The 22,368-nt window shown below is 42.2% G+C and overlaps 1 protein-coding gene across 1 annotated transcript; it reads right to left on the reverse strand.

Annotated features, from left to right (window-relative positions):
- Positions 1-1,002: 1,002 nt before the first annotated feature.
- On the reverse strand, positions 1,003-20,559 carry LOC139924196 (uncharacterized). The gene is made up of 10 exons (XM_071915170.2): positions 20,492-20,559; positions 17,267-17,441; positions 14,550-14,656; positions 13,814-13,908; positions 12,939-13,158; positions 11,068-11,180; positions 5,591-5,702; positions 4,787-4,991; positions 3,897-4,235; positions 1,003-3,379 (listed from the first exon to the last, which is right to left on the reverse strand). The coding sequence occupies exons 2-10, from the start codon at positions 17,380-17,382 to the stop codon at positions 3,241-3,243; spliced, it is 1,446 nt and encodes a 481-aa protein (XP_071771271.2). The 5' UTR covers positions 17,383-17,441; positions 20,492-20,559; the 3' UTR covers positions 1,003-3,240.
- Between the last annotated feature and the right edge of the window lie 1,809 nt (positions 20,560-22,368).

The following is a 22,368-nucleotide window of genomic DNA, read 5'->3' on the forward strand; positions in this document are numbered from 1 at the left end:
ACATTTGAGGTAAAACTGACCCCAGCAATTTAAACCTACAAAAAATTATTGTAATTAAGTGTTCCCCAAGTTTACATTTCAGAACATCAGCAAGTAACACATTGCAATTAGTCAATAATGAAAAAAACACCAAGAAAAAGTAAATTAGTCACCAAAACAGTCTGACGGACAGGAAATCTTCAGGTGAGATAAAACCCTGTAACAACTTAATAAAACTGTGCATCTTATGCTAGGGCCCTAAAGCATGGGAACGTTTTTTAAAGATCAAAAATTGGATGGGAAAGTTCCCTCAGTATCAGTCAAAACAAAGAGAAAGAAAATATGTGTAGAACTTAATTTTCTCTGGTTTTATAAGGCTATTGTGTTTAGGGTCAAAATGACCACAAACAACGCCGCTGTATACAAAGTGTGTACAGGACCTTGAAAACATATCATCACGTTACACTTTATGTTTACCAGTTTTTCTCATGAAATATCTCATGAAGTCATCAAGTATCAAGCTGAAAAAATAATGTTACTCATGTTTTTAAAGACGTTGTTAATGTTGAATGGGGTCAATTGACCCCAGACATAGTAGGAGGGTCAAGTCTGTCAAGTCCATTAGATTCGATGTACTCATCTAAAACTCGAAAAATGTCTCTCCCAGTGGGAGAGTCACAGAATTATCAGAGAGTGGTACAGTGTCGATTTTCTGGGCAGCATCCTCACCAAGCAATTCTCTAACAATGTCTTTGGCAGTGTTGGGCAAGCTACTTGGAAAATTGGCAATTTGGCAACAAAAACAAACAAAAAAAATCTCTTTATTATGCTCCACATAATAACATAAAGCAAAGTGTTGTATGTTCATCTATGTTTGTTTGCATGTGTGTGTGTGTGTGTGTGTGTGTATATACCTGTTTGCATGTGTATGCTCAATCTAGTGGAGACTTGGGCACATTAGCAGGATAAAGCTGTGGAGACTTACTTTAACAAACTCTTAACTCAAACCACGTAGCAGAAGAATAAAGACCTGACATGTGTTAACTGTATTTCTTGCACCAGAGACGTCGTAGGCGTCAGCCCAAGGATTGGTCTGTGATGTCACTGTCATACAGAAGTGCACTGTGTATGGCGCCGGCGTCACGTACCTATCCTGAGCAGTTTTATTCCAGACCACAACAGAAAGCTCCACTGCGCTTGAGCTTTAGAAATGCCTGGGAGAATGTAGCTTTTGCGGACGCTACCGCACTACTTGATCAATAAAACAGCTTCGCTACTGAAAACGCTATTTGATTCAAAATCAGCGACGCTACGACCACGCTACTGAGAAATGTAGTTAAACTAGTAGCGCCGCTACTTGTAGCGACGTTACTGCCCAACACTGGTCTTTGGTAGCTGGTAGAATCAAATCGTCTCCAGTTGTGTGCGGTTTCTTAGCACGAGCAATGTGGTATGAGGCCAAAAACTACGCCTTCAATGCCCGTTCAGGGACAGTAGCTTGCTGCACGAATATAGCCGACGGCCTGGCCAGATGCTCTTCCTTTCGTTGGAAAAAATCAACTGTTTTTTTCGGCCTCTGCCAGGTGCTTTTGTTTCAAGTGACGCTGAAGTTTAGACGGCTTTAAACAGTCATTTGAGAGGATCTCGAGGCAGAGAACGCATTTGGGGCACTCATACCCCTTCTTGCGTGCGGAGGTAAAGCCATACTTTATGTATGCTGCCTCCGGGGCACAGCAACGTTGTGGTGCGGACCGTTAGCAGGTTTACTGACCTCGCCTTACAGGATTTCTGGATTCTTTTTGACTGTTGGCGTACTCATCCTGTAGCTGGAAGGCCACAGGTTTGATCCACACAACAAGCAATACTTTGTCAACAGCCGTGTGTCCTGGCAAAGTCTCCTCGAGCAAGAAACTGAACCCCAACCTGCTCACCCACTGTAAGTTGATGTGGATAAGAGTATCAGCTGAATGTCTAAAACACAAATGTAAATACAATGATCCCTCTCCCTGAGTTGAAAAGATGCAGCTTTCCTTTGAGTCCAGTTATCTTGAGAATTATCGGCAGTGGGAGCCTGATGAGGAGATTGGTCCAGCTGCATGCACACACACACACACACACACACACACACACACACACACACACACACACTACTATAACAGTGTAGTCTAGATTCCCTGAGCAGGGGGTTCCCCAAATTTTGGGGATTGTCTCTAACATCAAAAGTTGGACGGCAAGTAATTTCCTAAACTTAACAAGAGTAAGTCAGAGTTAGTTATATTTGGTCCTTCAGTCTATCACAACCTTAGCCAACAACCTTAGCCAGCTGTCTGCTCATGTCAAGCCTTTCGCCAAGAATCTTGGGATATTTTTTGATTCAGACCTTAACTTTGGAAAACAAATAAATTCACTAGTTAGATCCAGTTTCTGCCATCTCAGAACAATAGCCAAAATCAAACCCTTCCTCTCCTTTAATGACCTGGAGAAAGTTATTCATGCTTTTATTTCCTTCCGCCTCGATTATTGCAACTCCCTATATACAGGTATCAGTCAGTCCTCTCTGTCCCATCTGCAGCTGGTCCAAAATGCTACTGCAAGGCTTCTTACTGGCACCAGAAAGAGAAAACATATTTCCCCTGTCCTGGCCTCTCTTCACTGGCTTCCAGTACAACGAGTTTAAGGTTTTACTTTTGTTTGTTTTCGAGGCCCTTAATAGGTTAGTCCCCTCATCTCTGATCTCCTGCAGGTGTCTCAGGTGATCTGGCCAAAAGCTACTAGCTAGTAGTCGAGTCGCCCCCACTGTTGACACTTTTAAATCTCGCCTCAAAACCCATCTCTACTCTTCAGCCTTTGATTCTATATGAAACTTGTTGTAGGTTTTTTGATTATTTATCTATTTTCTTATTTATTTTATTTTGTTTGTGTCCCTGTGCTATGTTGGTGTTTGTTTTGCTGGTTCTGTCGCTTGTTTGATCTGTTCTGTTAAGATTTGTGCAGCACCTTGGTCAACAAGTGTTTTTTAAGTGTGCTATATAAATAAATTGAACTTGAACCCCTTGGGCCAATAATTTTGAAAATGCCGGGACGCTGTGATCAGATGCATAATTAATTTTGTCAAAATGCGATCCATAATCGCCCCCCAATTTCAGTGTGGGGGGACAAACACACGGCCATTTTCTCTAAGTGTCCACATTTGGAGCTAGACGATGAACACACACACACACACACACACACACACACACACACACACACACACACTCCCAGCTATTCTGTGTTATCCTCTGGCATGAGTCCGGTCTCTCTGAGCACAGTGTTGACAGCGAGGATGAGGCGGACGCTGTAGCCCAGCAGTCGGTCGTCATAAACCAGCTGGTCTGTAGTCAGCTTGGTCTGTACTGGAGGTCTGGAGGGGAAGCAAAAGTAAAACAGTTACATACTAAGTGTGCTAAACATTAGTACCATCTGGTGGACACTTTTATCCAAAGCACCTTTCAGAATTGTCATCACTTTTTAGAGGGGTATTAAGTAATCTATGACCTCTGGTAACCTCCATCTGTGACCAGTAGGAATTTCAACAACATCAACAGAATTGTCTCCTACACACAAGTCTCCGGCCGAAGAAATTTGGTTTGCAGCAAAGCATACAATACATAATCACAATGAACAAAAAATATACATAAAAACAAAAGGCACATTACCAGAGGAGTGAAGGCATGGGGTGGAGAGTTTATCTTTTACATTTTAGCAAGATTATTTGTGATAAATGAGAATGTAATTTTGATTTAGCCTGTGGCTATCTGAACCAATGACCTGAAAGAAGTGTCTCAAAATCTTCTTACAAACACACGCACCAACAATAGTACAGTTATGCACCTCATATGATTCTATTAGGATGCACTTATACACAACACACAAACTACCTTGTATGGTACATAAGTGCTACGTTGCTGTCGACCCGAACACAGCCCTTCTGTGAGTTCAGCAGTCCATGGACGGTGGGGGCGAACACAGCTCTGGGGTTGATGATGATCTTGAAGTTGCTGAACTCTTTCTGGTTGAGGGGTTCGTGGTACAGGTGTGCCAGGATGTTAACCCCGGATACACCCTGCCAGCCGGTGCAGCAGCTGCTCTGTGGGTGCTGAGGGGTGTGGGAGGTGGGAGGAGGCAGCTTGATGGTGTTGGGAAACACTGCGTTCTCAAACATGTAGCCGAAGTCGGCACCGTGTTTCTGCTCCAGCAGAGGCAGCATCTCCCTCCAGCTGGTAATTGAATGTTTTTTTCTTAATTAAATCTGTACAGTCAATCTCTCTCTCTCTCTCTCTCTCTCTCTCTCTCTCTCTCTCTCTCTCTCTCTCTCTCTCTCTCTCTCTCTCTTTCTCTCTCACACACACACCACTAATAACCTCCACCCCCCAAAAAATGTCACATATAGGTGTGGCATGTAGCATTTTAACATACAAATCATTACCACATTAATATTGGGACTGTCATAATTACTGTAAACAAACAAGGTTATTGCTGACAGGAAGCCACAGGGTTTATGGGAAATGGTCTTTATTTTGAGAAACACTAGCACTAACAATACCACTTGCGTGAGATAGCAGCTACCAATCATCTCGATCATAATTGTTTATGGTAGCTATACCAAGTTTAAAAATTCTACAGCAGCTTTAAGATAGCTGATATCTTCATGGTTTGGAACAATATTCTAGTCAGCAATCATTTTGAAAAGTTAAAGGTACAGTTTTCTAAATGGTGTATGTCTTATTTTGGAACAAAACTCTTAATTTATCTAAGTAGAAAACACTACCTGTCCACTGACTGGGGCAGTATGAGCTCATCCATGTCGTGCAGGGCCAAGTATTTGGACTGGTACATGTATCTGTAGACACAGTCATTGAGAGCAGGGATCTGGCCGTAGTAGTGGAGGTCGCCAGGACTGTATTCACGCTGCCAGCCTGGAGACACATTCAGAAGTTTGGACAGTTTGGACCAGGGAATCACCTCCATAAAACCTGGGAGGGAGACAGTGAAATAATTAGATTGGTATATTTAGTAACATACACTTAAACAACTGAGGAGTTTTAGTTTACATTATTAATTATCAAAAATGAGTAGGCTTTTGTTTTAACCTTCATTTTGCTGGTTACTATAGTCAAATTAAAGTTAGAAAGTCTGATTTAATGGGTTTCGTTTCAGGCATCAAGGCAATAAAATCTAGAAAATCTGAAAGGTAGTGTAGACTTTTCATATCCACTGTAGGTAGGTAGGCAGTACTGCAATAAGGTGAGGAAGAAGGAGAAATAAAGAACTGGTGAAGTGCATGCTTGTACACTCACACACAACTGCAGATTGGATTTTGGGATTCAAACCTCAATGGGCAGAGCCAAAGAACCACATCATAAGAAGGTAATATTATGATGCCTAGCTCTCCTGCTACTAACTAGAAAAAATGTGATCTAGCATACGTCATCTAGTTTACCTAGTTAGCCTAGCTGACATTCTAAGTTCAAAGGTTAGCTTATAGCTAGGTAAGGTAGTTAGCTAGCTGCTGACCTTCCAACATCATGTAAGCCATGGTCATGAATGAATGAAAACACACGCCATACTCCACCTGTGTGTATGTAGTAGTCCAGTAGCCGCTGTGTATCTGGGCTGCAGCTGGTCTTATAGACGACTACTCTGCTCACCCCCAGTAGCTTCAGCACTTCCATACTCTGGACCAGCTAAAAGGGTCACATTTCATGGTTAATCACTGTCACACTTTTGTTTTACATTACAGGCATTTAGCTCAGTCACTTAACCAGAAGCATTTAATTGTTGCTCTAATGCAACAGTCAAATAAGTTTATTACCATTACAAACAGCCAATAGCAAGGAGTAAAACAGTCTGAACCATGGTGCCCTGACATGAATCAACTATTTGTGACTATGATCATGTGTGATAGAGAACTGATAGGTAAGGAAAAAGAGCTGAGGAGAGAAGGAAGTCACACAATTAAATCAGCAATTGCAAAACTATAAACAGCATGTGACTTGGCAAAAACGGAACCACAACTGAGCAATTATAAAAGGATTGCAAAACAGCAACTGCAAAAAAGGAACTCATTAATTATAACACAAAATAAAAAAAGACAAAGTAAATTCGATATTACAAACCAAAACATAAGCAATTCCAAAATGATAAATCATGCCTGATATTTGTGTATATGTAAATAGATGATCTAGATATGAATTCAGAGTGCATGAAATATTTTTGATACTGCAGGATGTAGCAAGGTGTGGGTACACTTGGAGTTTGAAATAGAATAGCAGTGACAGAGTAGCAGACCAACAAAAGTATTTATTCATCAAAGTAGTATGGGAAGTGAGAGTAGGGGGAAGGAGGTGAGGGTCACAACAGAACTCGGGTTCTTCCCAGACTGGGGTATTCTTCAGGTATATGTGGGGTGTCTCTGTTCCACTTAGGACAAGAGGACAAGATGAGCAGGTTCCAAGTACTTTACAGTCATTGACACAACATACCGAGTAGCTGTTCCTCCTTGGATTATCCACCTCAGGCGTGAGGCTGGTGTGTCCTCCTGTAGGATGGAGAGTGTCCCTTATATGCAGAATAAAGGGGCGGTATCAACCATTAGCCCCAACCATTATGTTGTTGGAAGTCTGGAGTCATGAGGACAGGTTTTTCGCAGAGGGTCTGGCAAAGGGTGTTGAAAGTTTTTTGGGCTTCGCTGGACCACTTAACCTGGTTCAGCAACTTTTGTTGAGTCAATTCATGGAGCAAAGCTGTTGCAGTGGCAAAGTTAGGGATAAACTGCCTGTAGTACCACATCAGTCCCAGAAAGATTTTTACCAGTCTCTTGGTTTGAGGCCTGGGCAAGACAGCCACACTCTCCCCCTTCTTCTCCCGGGGCTTCACATCACCTCGTCCTCGTCTGTGGGGTTGCAGGATCTGGTCCATCATCCACTGGAACGTTGCAGTCATGCCATGGATGCAGAGAAAATGGTAGGACACAGTACTGGTAGAGCCCGTCCAGGGTTGCAAAGGCTGTCTTCTCCTTGACCTGAGGTTGAGGGCGCTGATGAACTGGGCTGGACCTAATCACTTGATGAGCTCATCCACCCGGGGTACTAGGTAAGCATCAAACTGGGAGATTTAATTTAGTTTCATAAAATCATTACAAAAACCATGAGCCATGAGGACCATGAGCTGTGAGACTCCTCAGTGGCCCCAAGTCACTGAGGAGGTGGGTTACAGGTTCAAACCGTTCCACAACTTCAAAAGGCCCACGCCATTTTGTGAGGAATTTGCAGTCACTTGTTGGCACTAGGACCACCACCTTATCTCCCAGCCGAAATTCTTGTCCCCGGGCTCCCCTTTCATATGTTTTCACCTGGGCTTCCTGGGCTTGGCGCATATGTTCCCTCACCATGGGCCAGATTTGGGCCATACGGTCATGTATCAGGTCCACATGTTCCACCACTGACTGACAGGATGACGGGTGTTCCTCCCAGGCCTCCTTAGTGAGATCCAGCATACCGGGGCATACAGTAGCTCAAGTGGGGAGAGCCCTGTGGAACTCTGGGGCACCTCTCAAATAGAAAACAGCACATAAGAAAGCAACTGGTCCCAGTTTTTCTCATCAGTTTGTTTTAGGGTCTGATTGAACTGCTGGACTAGCCCATCTGTTTAGGAATGACAGACGGAAGTCTGTAACTTTCATTCCTTCAATTTTTTGCACATCTCCCACATCATCTTAGACATGAAGCATAACCCCTGATCTGTGAGGATCTCTTTAGCAATGTCCACCCAGCTAAACAGGAAGAATACTTCCTGGGCTACTGCTGCCGGGCTACTGCTGCCGGGCTAGCGCTGCGGAGGGGCACAGCTTCAGGGTAGCAGGTGGCATTATCAAGGATGACAAGTATGTATCTGTGCCTTCGGCCAGACTTAGGCAGAGATCCAACAAGGTCCAGGCCAATTCAGCTACAAGGTTGGGTAGTGGGATGAGCAGGTTACGATAGGAAACCTTGTGGCTGGCTTTCTGACATTCTGCAGAGTGTTGTCAATACTGCTGTCTTTACTCCTGGCGAGTAAAATCGCCTGAGAATACATTCATATGTTTTCTCCACCCCTAAGTGAGCTGCCAGTAGGAGTAAACGTTCTAGACTTTAGAAATGTATGGCTTTGGAACCAGTTGATATTCTACCAATTCATCTCTCATTTTTATCACCCTGTACAAGCCCCTTCTTCACCACAAAGTGAGGATACGACAGTTAACACACCCCCTCTTGCCGTCTACCACCTTCATGTCTGATCTGGCCTGCTCCAGGTTTGGGTCCTGTAGTTCACTGCTCCCAAACTGCCCAGATAAGCTTGTCGCCAGGGCCTCAGCTTGTGGAAACTCTGAGAAGACATCACTGCTTGATACCTCCTCTAAAGCTGCTGGCTCTTCCACTGGGGACTCAGTAGCAGTGGTAGTGCCTATGGTTGAAGGGAGGGGTCCCTCTTCTTCAGACGTCTGGGCCCGTGAGGCCATCATGTGATGAAAAACCGGCACAAGACTTTAATGAGAGCTGTGGTTAGTGACGCCTCCGTCGGCCACTTCCAGTGCCCCGTTTCACCTGACAGGGGCGTGCCCTCCAGTACTTCTTATAGGCTGGGCAGTCCTGACTGACCAGGACAGGGACAGGTAGCTTATCAACCATCCTAACCAGCATCTTCACCTACCCCCAGGGTCTCCACATTTCAACATGTGCTGTGGGATACTCTCTGGTGTCCCCGTGTTTACATGTGAGTGGGATCTTCTGTCACTGGACCTTGTCTACAAACTCCAGACGGATTAAGCTGATTTGGCTTCCCGAGTCCACCAGGGCCCCAGTATCTTCTCCGCTAACACAGTTGTTCCTGTGAAGAGACAGCGTCAGCTGTTGCCATTGGCTCCTCTTGGGCAGCTCCAGGACAGGTGGTCAGGTAGGCCTGCTATGCTGGGCTGTGCTGTCTGTGGGCCTTGCCTCCCCAGCTCTCTCTCGGTCCGGCATTCTGGTCGCCCTGGTTTTGGGTTCTCAGTGTTGGTGGGGTGCAGCAACTCCTGGGTGACCTGGTGATTTTCTAACAAAGCCATCAAATCATCAACAGAGTTGGGGTTAGTTTGGGCTGCATAGCGTTTTGCATCAGAGGGCAATTCCCGAATACACTTATCCATTACCACCCTGTATACTGCAGAGGGTCCTTCTCCCATGGTGAGCCACCCCCACACAGGTATACATGTAACCAGGTGTGGTCTAACTGGCTGGGTTGGGTTATAAGACCAGGCATGGAACCTCTGTGCCCTGTCTGGCAGTCTGTAACCATATCTGGCTACAAGATCACCAAAATGGCTGCCTTTAGTTTCTAGTAGTCCATAGCCTCATCAAGGCTGAGATCCCAACAGGCTCGCTGGGCTTCACCTGTGAGGAAAGGCATGACAGTTCCCCCCAGCACTCTCTTGGTCATTTCTCTCATGTGGCCACACGTTCAAACACGTCTAAATAGGCCCCTACATCATTGTTTGCTGTTTGCTTAGTAAGAAGCTGACTAGGTTCTGCCACCCTTCCTGTGGCAGGTAGTACAGTGGGTTTACTGACTACCTGACAAACAGCTGTCATTGCATCCTGGAGCACTCTCATCTGGTGCGCCTGGTGGGCCTGGCCCTCCAGCAGGGCTGTTAATGCACCTTCCATTGCCCTGTCCATTGGTGTCTACTACCAAGTGTATGTAAAGACCATGACAATGCCCGCATTCTCCACCATATGTGAGGTGTAGCAAGGCGTGGGTACACTTGGAGTTTGAAGTAGAACACCGGTGACACAGAGTAGCAGTCCAACAAAAGTATTTATTCATCAAAAGGAGTAGGAGAGAGGAGGTGAGGGTCAAAACGGAACTCAGATTCCTCCCAGACTGGGATATTCTTCAGGTATTTGTGGGGTGCACAGAACTTTAATGGATAGAAGGGTCTTTCCCATTCAAATGAACGTTCCTGGATGGTCGGAACGGCGGCCATTTCCGTATGAACCGACTTACTGCAAGTCACTGAGGCGAGAGGTTTTGCAGCAAAAACCAAAGCAGTGGAAAACTGGCATTGCAGCTGAATTAATTTGTCAGTCATGCCACCACTAGGTGATGCTCTTTTATAAGCTGCTGCTGTAAAAGAGTTGCTGCTGCTTTTTAAGTAGGTAAAAAAATTTGACATCTGTGCAGTTAGTGGAGGTGGTTATAGTTGAGTTAATCTGTTTCAGCCAATATCCGTTAGCTGCTTGAAGTTAGCGAATTCTAACTTTTATTCTCCACTAAAGGTAAGCTAAGCTATGCTGGTTTATAGCACTTAAGGGGCTATATTAAATTAAGTTGATGATGCTTAGCTAAGTTTGCTGATTTTGATGAGAAGAGCTAGCGAATCTTTGATAATAGTACGTTAACCTTGTTGCTAACGTCAGCTTTCCACTTCATGGCCTTAATGCCCAGACTTGCATTGTCACCATAGCAACTAACCCTTAAAATGTCATACTCACCATTTTATGGTGTACCAGCCAAATTACCAAAGCAAACAGTGGAAAGACCGTTCTATCCATTCAAGTTCTGTGGTGGGGTGTCTCTAGGATGAGAGGACAAGGTCAGCAGGTTCCAAGTACCTTACAGTCATTGACACGACATACCGCGTGGCTGTTCCTCCTTGGATTCTCCACCTCAGGCGTGAGGCTGGTGTGTCCTCCTGCAGGATGGAGAGTGTCCCTTATATGCAGAGTAAAGGGGGTTAATGGTCTCTCCCAGAATGGCCACCCATCCTGTTGTATTGTCCCTCTCTCCCACATGGAGAACTGGCCATGGGACACCACAATATATACTCCTGGGTTGTGTTCTTTCATTGGTTGTACTGAAGATGGTTGTCTGGCCCAAAACTTTTTGAACTTTGCAATAAAAGGGGTTTATATCTCACAAAAGAAGCACAAAACTGCAGCAATGATAGAAATACATGAAAAGTAAAAAGAATAGAAGAAAAGTAGAAATAACAGAACAGTAAATTATTATGTTATAAGTATTATGTGACGGTACCTGCAGCACATTGGTGAAGTTGAACATGGTGGAGAGGCAAACAGTGAAGGTGTGAGGGAAGGAGTCACTCCTCGCCTCCTGGTTCAGCACCTCCAAAAACACCTCGCCTTTATCTGAGACACCAAAGAAAAGACCCAGAGGTAAAAAACAATTTCACTGAAATGGGTTGGTTGTATGAAGTATGAATTTTCCCAATAATTTAATGTTTTTTTGTTCATTAACTGCTTGAGACCTACAGTATGCTAGCTCAGGCTAGCAGTCATTTTAAATCCCTGCTTAAATCCTTCTTTTATAGAAATGCTTTTTATAATTGTTTTACTTTTCGTTTTTTCTTTTTTGTTGTTCTTTGGCTCTGCTTTTATTCGGCTTTGTTCCATTGTTTTCACTTTTACTAACGCCTCATTCACAACTGAGTTATGCGTTACCAGTAGTCGATTTGTACACAAATTTCAAGGGGGATGGTGGGGTCTTATGGAGACAAACAATTTGATAGTGAGGAAGACAGCATGGAGGGTAGGGGACCAGCTGTTCACCCTTTTGTTTATTTTGTAACAGCACAAAGGTAATTCTATATTCAAAAGACATGCAAGTTAGGGATGTTAGGTATCAGATAATGCCCTTAACCAGGGCACTGTTCTCAGAATTGAAGTTGGTCCCCGGGCGCTGCACTGTGGCTGCCCACTGCTTTTAAGTAGTTAGGATGGGTCAAGTACAGAGGACAAATTTCCCCAGGGGGATCAATAAAGTGTAACTTAACATAACTTAATACTCATGGCACTCTTATCTTATCCAAACTTTAAATTTAACTATTTTACTCATGCTCACTTTGTCATCCTCTCCTGCTTGCTTTGCCTCTGCTGCATCGTCTGTTAAAACATCATCCTGAACCTGGGGTCCATTCCAGAAAGTGGGTTTAGTGAAAACTCTGAGTTTGTTAACCCTGAGATGAGGGAAACTCTGAGTTTTCAGTTCCAGAAAGAGAGGTAACTTAAACTCTGGGTCAGGTATGTACCACGGTAACTGACTCTGCGAACCTAACCTGCTTGCTGGCAGGTTTTCTTCAACAAACCTGCCATTTTAACCTGGTGTTAAAATGTCATCTAGCTATCTAATCTCTGTTTAATCTCTGTTTCTCTTTTGCCCTGCTTCAAAAAGTGTAGGCTAAATTATAGAAAATAATCATTATGACTCCTGACGTTTATCACACCTGTAGTTTTCTTCTTTTTGAAGAAGTCCCGCAGATCTACCTACCCACCAGCCCATTTATAATAACCAAAATAATATCCTCAAGGTGTCATAGCCGTGTTGCAGGTTTTGCTGTGCAATATTAATAATAATAATGAATAATTGATACAGTAAAAGCAGAAAACACAATTCACTCTAGATTAACTACTTTAAATTCAGAAAAAAATGTTCATAATTTGATGACAATGAGAACATTACATAGCTGGTCATCTATGTATTATAAGCTATCACTTTGCTGAAACAAATAATATGACCTCGCTCCAAAATAGATTTTTGATTTTAAGCAGCTTAAAAAGTATAGTACAATGATGTACATGTATTTGTCTGGTTCTCCCAAGCGGGCAGGAGTTGTCACTACATTGTGCTGGAGAAAATGTACATAGAATGTGACAGATTCAGTTGTGAATAAGGCGTTACACTATGCCTGCAACGTCTCACAAAAAACTCCAAGTGGCCAGAAGTCCAGACTGATCCGTGGAGTGAAACAGAATGTGAGGTCACGTGATCAGGATGGTCTTACCAGGCTAGCTAGGAACAGCCAGCACAGTACTTCAGACATAAACAAATCATAAAACGTATTTCAGGCCAATCTCCAATCTGTCACACGTTGTAAAACCCTTCAGTACCTTCAGAGTCAGCTGCAGCAACAGAGGTCACAGCGATATGAGAGGGGGTCTCGCAGCCCGAGGGGAGAGGACACAAGATGGTTGCTGTCCCATACGCAAAGCCAAAGTGGTCCATGTGGGTGCTGGCATCGCCAGCAGAGATGTGGCATTGCCCCTGGCAACAGAGGAGGCAGCGATAGGCCACCGTCTCACTCCTCAACACCACAGCGATAACATGGACCTGGAGGATGAGAAAGACAAAAACAAAGACAATTTCTTTGATTTATACAGGTTTAGGAGATCAGCAATCCAGGAGTTCTTGGAGTCGAGATGTTTCTCCTACACATTGAGGAGCCTGTGGAGGAGGTTCAGGCACCTGGTAAAGGATGTGACTCCCTTTGTACCCACTGGGAGGAGACCTCAGGGCCGGACCCAGGACACACTGCAGGGACAACATCTCCCAGCATGCATGAGAGGAGTACCTAGAGGGACTACATCTCCCAGCATGCCTGGGAGTGCCTGGGGACCCCCCAGGAGGAGCTGGAGGAAGTTGGTGGGGAAAAGGACGCAAGGGCTACTCTGCTTGCACTGTTACCACCTCGACACTGACCCGCATAAGGAATATATGGAAAAAATACATTTGTATTTAAAGCCAAATATATATTATTAAACAGCTCTTATAAAGGTATTTATCTTTAAAAAAAATCTTAAAATAGATTTTATTTTCTATTCGCACAGAAATCAACGCACCTTACTCAGTGAGTGTGGCCCCAGTGTGCATTGAACCCCTAACCCTGGCAGTGTTGCTCTACCCATTGAGCTACACAAGCAATAGAACCGTAACCCAGGCAATGTTAGTGCCTTGCTCTCTAACCTCCCCTCTCTTCTTCACTGACCTCTCGTCTGTTTGTGCGGTGCTCCAGGTAAGCTGACACCAGCAGTGTGTGCGTCCCATTGACTGCCACTAGAGGCACCTTTTGTCCATGTGGATCTGCATGGATGAAGAGCAATGGATGAGCGGAGAAGACAGCAGAGGAGATAAAAAGACATGAAATGAGAAAAGAGCAAAAGAAAAAGATGAAAGCCCATTGAGACATGCTTGTGATAGATAAATATCTGAGTTTAGTTTCATTATAGAAAGTAGGAATTTGTTATATGTATAACTACATGGTAATTAGCAAGTAGTGAAGGGGAAAGCCCACCTTAACTCTGCTGACCTTTCTGCTGTTAATGTTTGTCCCTAACTGACTGACTGACTGACTGACTGACTGACTGACTGATTCCCCATTGTTGAAACACGCATGTGCAACTTTCTCATAGGTTTGTCTGTGGTGTAGTGCCAAAATATCGGCAGGGCTGCCACAGAATCAAAAGTTGGTCAATATAGAAAATGATCTAAATCGATCTCTAACGCGCCTAATGTGCACATCACGTCCTGTCTGTCATTTGTTCCAAACTTGCATGTGTAACAGGATTTGCAAAGCCTCTTTTACAAATGTGCCCTGTTTACAGAATAGCAATAATACAGTACAATTAGACAATAGGAAAATAAAGGGAAGGTGGACCCAACAACTCCAACATAGAACAACATTCAACATGTCACGCTATCCTGTTTAATAAGGAGTAGCTCACCTTTTCGTCCTGGGCCACTTCCTGTTGGTAGTGTGCGTTGGACTGGGATCTGAGCCAGGCTGGTTGGTTGGTAGTACTGGCTCCAGAACTTTATTGTCCTGGCAGGCCTGTGGGTCCACAAGAAAAGGTTTGGATTGAATTCATTATCAGTTCAATCACTTAATTTTAGCATTTATTATCACAGTGCTAAAACACGGAAGTGATGTGATAAAACGCAGAAGGGAGTTTTGATACAAACATTTCTTGGAGGCAGAGCTGCTCTGGAGGCAGAAATAATCTCATTGGTTGAGTTAAGCCTCAGTGGGCGGAGCCAAAGAACCAGTTTTTCTGGTTGAATAACATTAGGCGGAAGCCCAGTGAAAAGACAAAGGATAAGAGAGGAGGAAGCTAATATTATGAAGCATAGCACTCTTGCTAACTGAAAAATTACAATCTAGCCATACTAAGTTATTTAGGTTAGCTAGTTAGCTTAGTTGACCTAAATTCAAACTAGCCATACTAGCTTATCACTATCTAGGTAAGCTAGTTAGCTAGCATCCAAGATCATGAATGCCATGGTCATGAATGAATTAAACTAGAAGTTATAACTTCTAGTTTATAATTAACAATATTATAATGGTATTATAATACCATTATATTTTTATTTATATATTACCTCGAGTTCCTTTTGTGCCATTGAAGTTTGCCAGCTAGCTTCTAGCTTGCGCTCTGAAAAATTGTGGGTCTTAGGCTCCGCCTGTTGAGGTTTAACTCAACCAATGAGATTGTTTCTGCCTCCAGAGGAGCTCTGCCTCTGAGAAATGTTCGTAGAACTAAAAATCCAATCTGCTGATAAAACCCAGTGAGGAAGCATAGATGAGTTTCCCATTTACAAACCGTCGAGGATGCGCGCGCACCTCAGGGGCAGAAAAGCCACTGTGGCTATCGTAGCTATAGCAACTTGGCTGTCATTTTCGCACTGGTAACACCAAACAAACGGACAACAATGGCGTACCTGGCTAGTTTGTCAGACTCCGATTGCGCAGATTATTTCGAAAAACTTGTTTTAAGTACTGGCGAACAACAGCCAGACCCTTATTCAATCCAGTTGATGAATGGCTTGTAGACATGGCCAAGTGGCCACCCATCCAATGGCCAGACATGTATATGAAAAGCCTAGCATACAAAAGACAGTCTCCGAGCATACAAATCTCTCGATGCTGTAAATTCACATTTCACACATGTAGGCATATGCAACAAATTAGACATTACATCTCTGGTGAGTTTTGTGTGTTAAGAGCCCAGCCAGCGTCAAAGTGTCAATACTGAAAAAGGCGACATTCTGACAACAAATTGTACATGTATGGCCGGGTAAGTGTCAACCAGGGACTATGAAGCTAGCGAACTTAGTTAGCTGGATTGGTACTCCAATAGCACCCAGCTGCAGACCCGGAGAAGCCCCTGGCTAGGATAGGCGAAGTTAGGGAGAGGGGTTATGGAAGTCTTTGCTAGTATGAACTAGCCTGCTAATGTTACTAGAGCTGTCAGATAGCTACCGTTAACGTTAATGGGTAAAGGCTGTTGTGTCCGTGCTTTCCCGAGAAGACTCTGGAACGCATTTAGATCGGAGGTCGGTAGATCCAACTCGGAACTACCGACCTCCGATCTAAATGCGTTCATTAACGTAACATTAACGGTAGCCAGTCCGGTGCTGCAGCTGGACCCTACTGTAACTGTTGATTTCGGGGGTTGCTTTTATTCTTTCCAGTCTAGGGTGCAACTGCGACTAGCATGTAGCAACTGCGAGGCATGATGTTAAAATATATGGCCATGCGCTTACTAAACTAAAATGCTATCGCTTCTGGGAAATCAGATTACGAACTAATTAAGGTGAACTGAGTGGCTACCGGTAGCCTTTCTGCCCCTGAGATGTGCGCGCACACTTTATGTGATGTTGTTCGAAAACTCATCTATGGAAAGAGGAGGGAGAAAAATACAAATATTTGCAGGTAGAATAAAAAAAGGCTAATCAAACATCTAATTTTATATTTGTTAAAATGAGATGTTTGCATAAGCCTTTTGAATGAGGACAAGCCATTTTTGAAAAGTAAATATTATTGCTACACTACACCACTTATTGCCCTGAAGGAAACTGAGTTTGCATGTGCCAGTATGGAAAACACAATGAACAAGGTACTCAGCAGTTAGCATTATGTAAAACTATATCTGTCACTTTAACAGTATTCACAGTAGGCTACTATAAATAGAAAGTTAAAGCTGAACCTTAGAATTTCATGCAGGTAAAAAATCTCCCACCAATATTATGTTGCTATTGTTGGGACATTTGCAACAAGGATAATATTGTTGGGTAATACTGATTTTGATACAAACTCATTTTGGCAAGTCTAGATGAGATGAGACTTTAATGAACTCTGTGGGGAAACTGGATTGTCAACGTAGCAGAGAATACAGATATGAATAAGACAAAAGAGAGTACAGAGGACAAAAAGAGAATACTGAAGATAACACATCAAACAACCAAACACTGAAATAAAGTGATGGTGTCTTCGTTGGCAGATTGACAGGTTGGTTCCTCCCTCGCCCAAAACTGGCTTGTACCTTGCACCACAAGGGCTTCCTCAAAGAAGAGGACGAAGAAGAGAATGGAACCATTTTTACATTTTGCATGTTCCAGCACTAGAGGCTATGATCTATCTCTTTTCATTTATTTCACCAACCTGTAATTCCAGAGCAGCAGGGTGAGAGAGAGGATGGTGATGACTGGACTCAGGTACATCAACCGTCTGAAGCTCCTTAGTTTAGGCTGCTGCTGATAATAGCCCTTCAGACACATAATGGCTGGTTTCTATTGCTTTCAGTTCAGATTCGACTCCCTGGACCAGTTGAGAAAACCTGGGCAGAAGAAGTGAGTGAGTGTTTCTCGTATTTTCCCCCAGGTGCTTCACCTCCATGTGCTCCACCAAAGCTGCTCAGTAGAGGACTGGTTGTACTGGGAAGCCCCCAGGTGTTCATGAGGAACGAATGAGGTAAAGCAGGGCGGTGCTGAAAAAGAGCATGACGTGTCCTCTAAAACCAATGTTTTCCTGCTGTAAAGCATGCCACGTTAAACTGCTGCAGTCCAGAGGTAGGAAGTAATGAAGTAAAAATACTTTGTTACTTAAGTAAGATTTTCAAGTATCTGTACTTTAGTTTTTCTTTCACTTAATAACCCTAATCCTAACCTTAACCCTTTACTTTTATTCACTACATTTCAAAAGAAAAATCTATACTTTCTACTCACTACATTTTCAAAACATACTCATTACTCTCAGGAAATCATCAATTGATTTATTTTTATTTTTTTTTATTTTCCACATCAGACAGCTTCCATCCCAGAAGCAGCTGATCAAGAGCCAATGTGATTGGCTGCTTGTTCACCAAAGCAACACCAAAAAGGGTGGGGAAAGTGAAAAGCAGCGCTTGCCCCTCCCTCATTACCACCACTGAGGTGCCCTTGCCCGAGCAAGGAGGACCCCAACCGCTCCAGTGGAGCTGCTCAGTGGCCAGCAGATCAGACTGTGGTTGTACTGGTTAGCTTCCAGGTGTGAATGTGTGTGAATGTGATCAGGGCGTTCCTGAAAAAGAGAGCATTGCTCTCAGTGAAACTCCCCCTGAATAAATAAAGGTGAAAAAAAAAAAAAAAAAAAAGGAGGGAAAGGGACAGAGAGAGGAGAACAGGAAGAAGAGAGAAGCAACAAGAGAGCAGAGAATTAACTGACTAATTGACTCTCTCATCTGGGATTCAGAGGAATGCTCAACAGAAAACCAGTTCAGAACATTAGAAATGCCTTTTTTAGACGACTACTTTTACTTTTATACCTAAAGTAAATTTAAGACCATGTACTTTTATACTTTGACTTGAGTAAATGATTTGAAATGGTACTTATAAAGTATATAAAGTATATTTTTAGATGAGTATTTGCACTTTTACTTGAGTAAGGAATTTGTGGACTTCTACCACCTCTGCAATCTTATAAAGGATCTAGCCACATTAAAAAGTCAGTCAACTGTCACTGAAAGATCAACACTTATTAACATTGGAAATTGCTGCATCCCTACACATGCTTGAGTGTTGTTCCAGAGAGCAGCTATTTATGTTTTCTTATGGAAATGTATGGAAACAAATGGCTGCCTGGGAGGAAAAACATATTCAAACATATGAAAATGTATGGTATGCATTGGAAAATGGTCGGTAATGAAAAGTATGCCTGCAGTGTGGTAAATGGTGGTAAAGGAAAAAAACACCTATATGATTCTTTTAAAAGAAAGATTTTGTGTCTGTCATTATTTAGACTTCTGCTGGTAACATTGGCCTTAGGTCTGCAATATTTATTGGGCCAATGAACATTAGTAGCACAATCGTTTGTGAGTCGTGTAATATATGACTGTTTGTCACTGGTGCCAACACAGCCAAGCCTTTTTCCACATCTTCCTGGATAATTCGGAAATCCTGTTTTTGGATATATGCAAACAAGTCTGCAGTTTGACAGGCCCCACACTCTTAGAACCTGTTTTTCTCATTTTAATGTGTGTACTGTAGCTCGTTAGCCAGATAGCTCATAAATATAAAACTTGTTTTTTAATACTGTAAACGAAGAGCCAAAGTACACATGACTAAAATGCATTCCATAACTTTATTCCAATTATTTTTGAAATATTCTAATCCAAATGTGACAACACAGCCTTTTGCTTGCTCTCGTTTTCTCTCTTAAACTCTCCTCTTTATTTTTTGTGCTAGACGTGTGTCAGTTGTAGAAGAGCTGCAGTTGCCAGCTGCACCCAGTTCACTGACAGGCAGAGGGGCCCCTCCAGGGGGGTTAATGAATGATGTCACGACCATAAAACAATCTTATGGTCATTCAATTTAAATTTAAATTCAAATTAAACTAGCAATGCACCATACTGTATGTAAATCTGCATGCTCTGTAAATAAATTATCTCTCTCTGTGTATTAATAAGGTGAGTATTCATTACAGTGCAGACCTGTATGCCTAGACACTTTCTGTAGCCTACATGTGTGGTTTTCTGCAGATCTGTTCATGCAAATATGACACACATCATGCATCCTGTATATATGCTGCATATTCACACATTGTTTCTTTATATTAATATTTCTTCTGATCTTTTTATTGCATTTAACTTATTTATTTTTGTTATTTATCTATATGTGTTTTTTATTTATTTACAAACAGCATATTTCGTCTTCATATTTCAACTTCATATTAGACAGAATTTTTCCTTTGTCTCAGTATGTCCTACTGCTGAAATGTTGCTGTAGTTCACATATTTCAGACTTTTCATTCACACATTTCTCCATAATGTTTTAAAGTTGTAATTGCCAGTCGCTTTATGTTTAATACTCAACCGATGCTCTGTTATTATATTCTACATTTCCTTGCTGCGCGCGCGCGCTCACACGTACACACACACACATACACACAGACACACACACACACACACACACACACACCTTGATGCATTTGATGTAGTCCTGTTAAGAAATGAGAGCATAAGTCTACATGTGAACACGGACCTAATATTCAGTTATATATTCTACTAAACCTTAGAAAACATCTCTATGATATTCTTATAATATTCCTATAGTGATTTACAGAGTGATCTTCGTATTTTTTTTATTTTTTTTTTATCTTCTGTGGCATAACTGTGATATCCTGTGACATTCCTATATAGGGACTTATTGTTTTGACGTGATATTTGTATGGTATCTTAAAATGTATCACAGATTTACTGATTTATTTATTTTTTTGTACCTTATTGTACCTCGTTCATCTCCTGTGCTATCGGCGTATTATTTCTGTAATAGTATATTTGTATGGTATCCTATCCTATCCTTGGTGTAGCATTACTTCTGTTTAGTAAAGGTAAACTGGATATTAACTTACATTTCTCTTGCAGGCGTCCATACTTTTTACCGTGCGCTCTCCTCTTTAGTCACATAGGAAACCGGTCTATATCCGCTGGTGTAGCATCATGTTTTTATCCTTACTGCCTTATCAAAAGAAAAGTTTTGTCAGAAAGTTCTTGGCTGGAAGAGCAGAGTAGCCTATCTCAGAGTAGCAGCGACAGACCATCAAGCCGTCTTTCTTCGCTTCTCTCCCGACAAAACTACATTTCATTCATTAAGATGGAGGTAAATAAGTTTCCACCAGCATAAATCCACCGTTGAATTCACGAGACTATACTAAACGTGGCTGTGGGAATTTGTCCTGTCAGTGTAGAGGAGGAGTAGGAGGAGGAGGAAGAGGAGGAAGAGGATGTCTCACCAGTCATAATATTATAATAACCCTGGACACTGCCAGTTACCGAGTTCTATGATTATACACAGTTCAAAATTCTAGTCATTCAATTAATAATTATAGTTGTACTGATAATCAAGTTTAGAAGAATGCCATACAAAACTTTAGGTGCCTATAGGAATACGATAGGATTATTATAGGACTAATATAGTTATACTATAGGCTCAAAAGTCCCTATTGGAATATTATAGGAATATTATGATGACACCATATAAAAATACCATAAAGTATGATAACTCACTACTGAGTACCAGAGACACACTATACATCCCTATAGGAGCATTATAGTGATAGGATAGGCCATCAAAAAATACCAAAATATATGATAAAGTCACTGTAAGCGCATTATTGTATGACACAGACACAATATAAATGCCTATAGGAATATTATAGATACATTATAGGAATATTATAGTGATACCATAGGCGATAAAAAAAATACCATTTTACAATAAGGTCACTATAATCTCACTATTGACAACCACATACATACTATAACTCCCTGTAAGAATATTATAGGGATATTACAGGTGATAAAAAAATACCATAAAGTATGAGAAGATCACTATAAACTCACTACAGACACACTAAAAGTCCCTACACTGTACGGTCTAACCTTAGAAATCTTGGTGTTATTTTTGATCAGGCTATGTACTTTGATCAACATATAGTCATTGACCTGTACATGTTTTTTCCATCTAAGAAGCATTGCCAAACTCAGGTCTGTTGTGTCACAACCTGAGTTGGAGATGATTATTCATGCTTTTATATCATCCCGCCTGGACTACTGTAATTCCCTTTTCACATGCCTCAGCAAGTCATCCCTGGACAGTCTACAAAAAGGTCCAGAACTCCCATCTTAGCTTCTTTACATTGGCTTCCCATCTAGTTTAGGATTCAATTTAAGGTTCTTGCAATCACATACAGAGCCCTGCATGGTCAGGCACCTGTGTACATCTGCGACCTACTCCATGCCTACATTACCAACAGGTCACTCAGGTCTTCTGACCAGGGCTTACTGGTCGTCCCTCGCTCCAGACTCAAAACAAAAGGTGATCAAGCCTTTGAAATTGTGGCACCTAAACTATGGAACGCTGTTCCATTGGACTGAAGATCTGCGGTCTCTGTTGACACTTTTAAAAAGCAGCTGAAGACTCATCTGTTCAGACTGGCCTTTGTCTAGCCTCTTGTGTCTGTAATTCTGTGTGTGTTTATATCCTTTGTTTTTTATGTTTTATTGTTTTTTTTTTACTGTTAAATGGTCTTATTTTAACTATTTTACTCATGTGAAGCACTTTGTGACTTTGCTCTGCAGGTGCTATATAATTAAACTTTACTTACTTACTACTTACTATAGGAATATTTACAATGCGGTACACTCTTCATTAGTTACCATTTTTGCAAATAAAAGGTAATCATGGAAAAGTAATCAAGAAGTAATGATGCATTACCAGTAACTACTC

The sequence above is a fragment of the Centroberyx gerrardi genome, chromosome 6 (assembly GCF_048128805.1).
Source record: "Centroberyx gerrardi isolate f3 chromosome 6, fCenGer3.hap1.cur.20231027, whole genome shotgun sequence".
NCBI lineage: Eukaryota > Metazoa > Chordata > Actinopteri > Beryciformes > Berycidae > Centroberyx > Centroberyx gerrardi.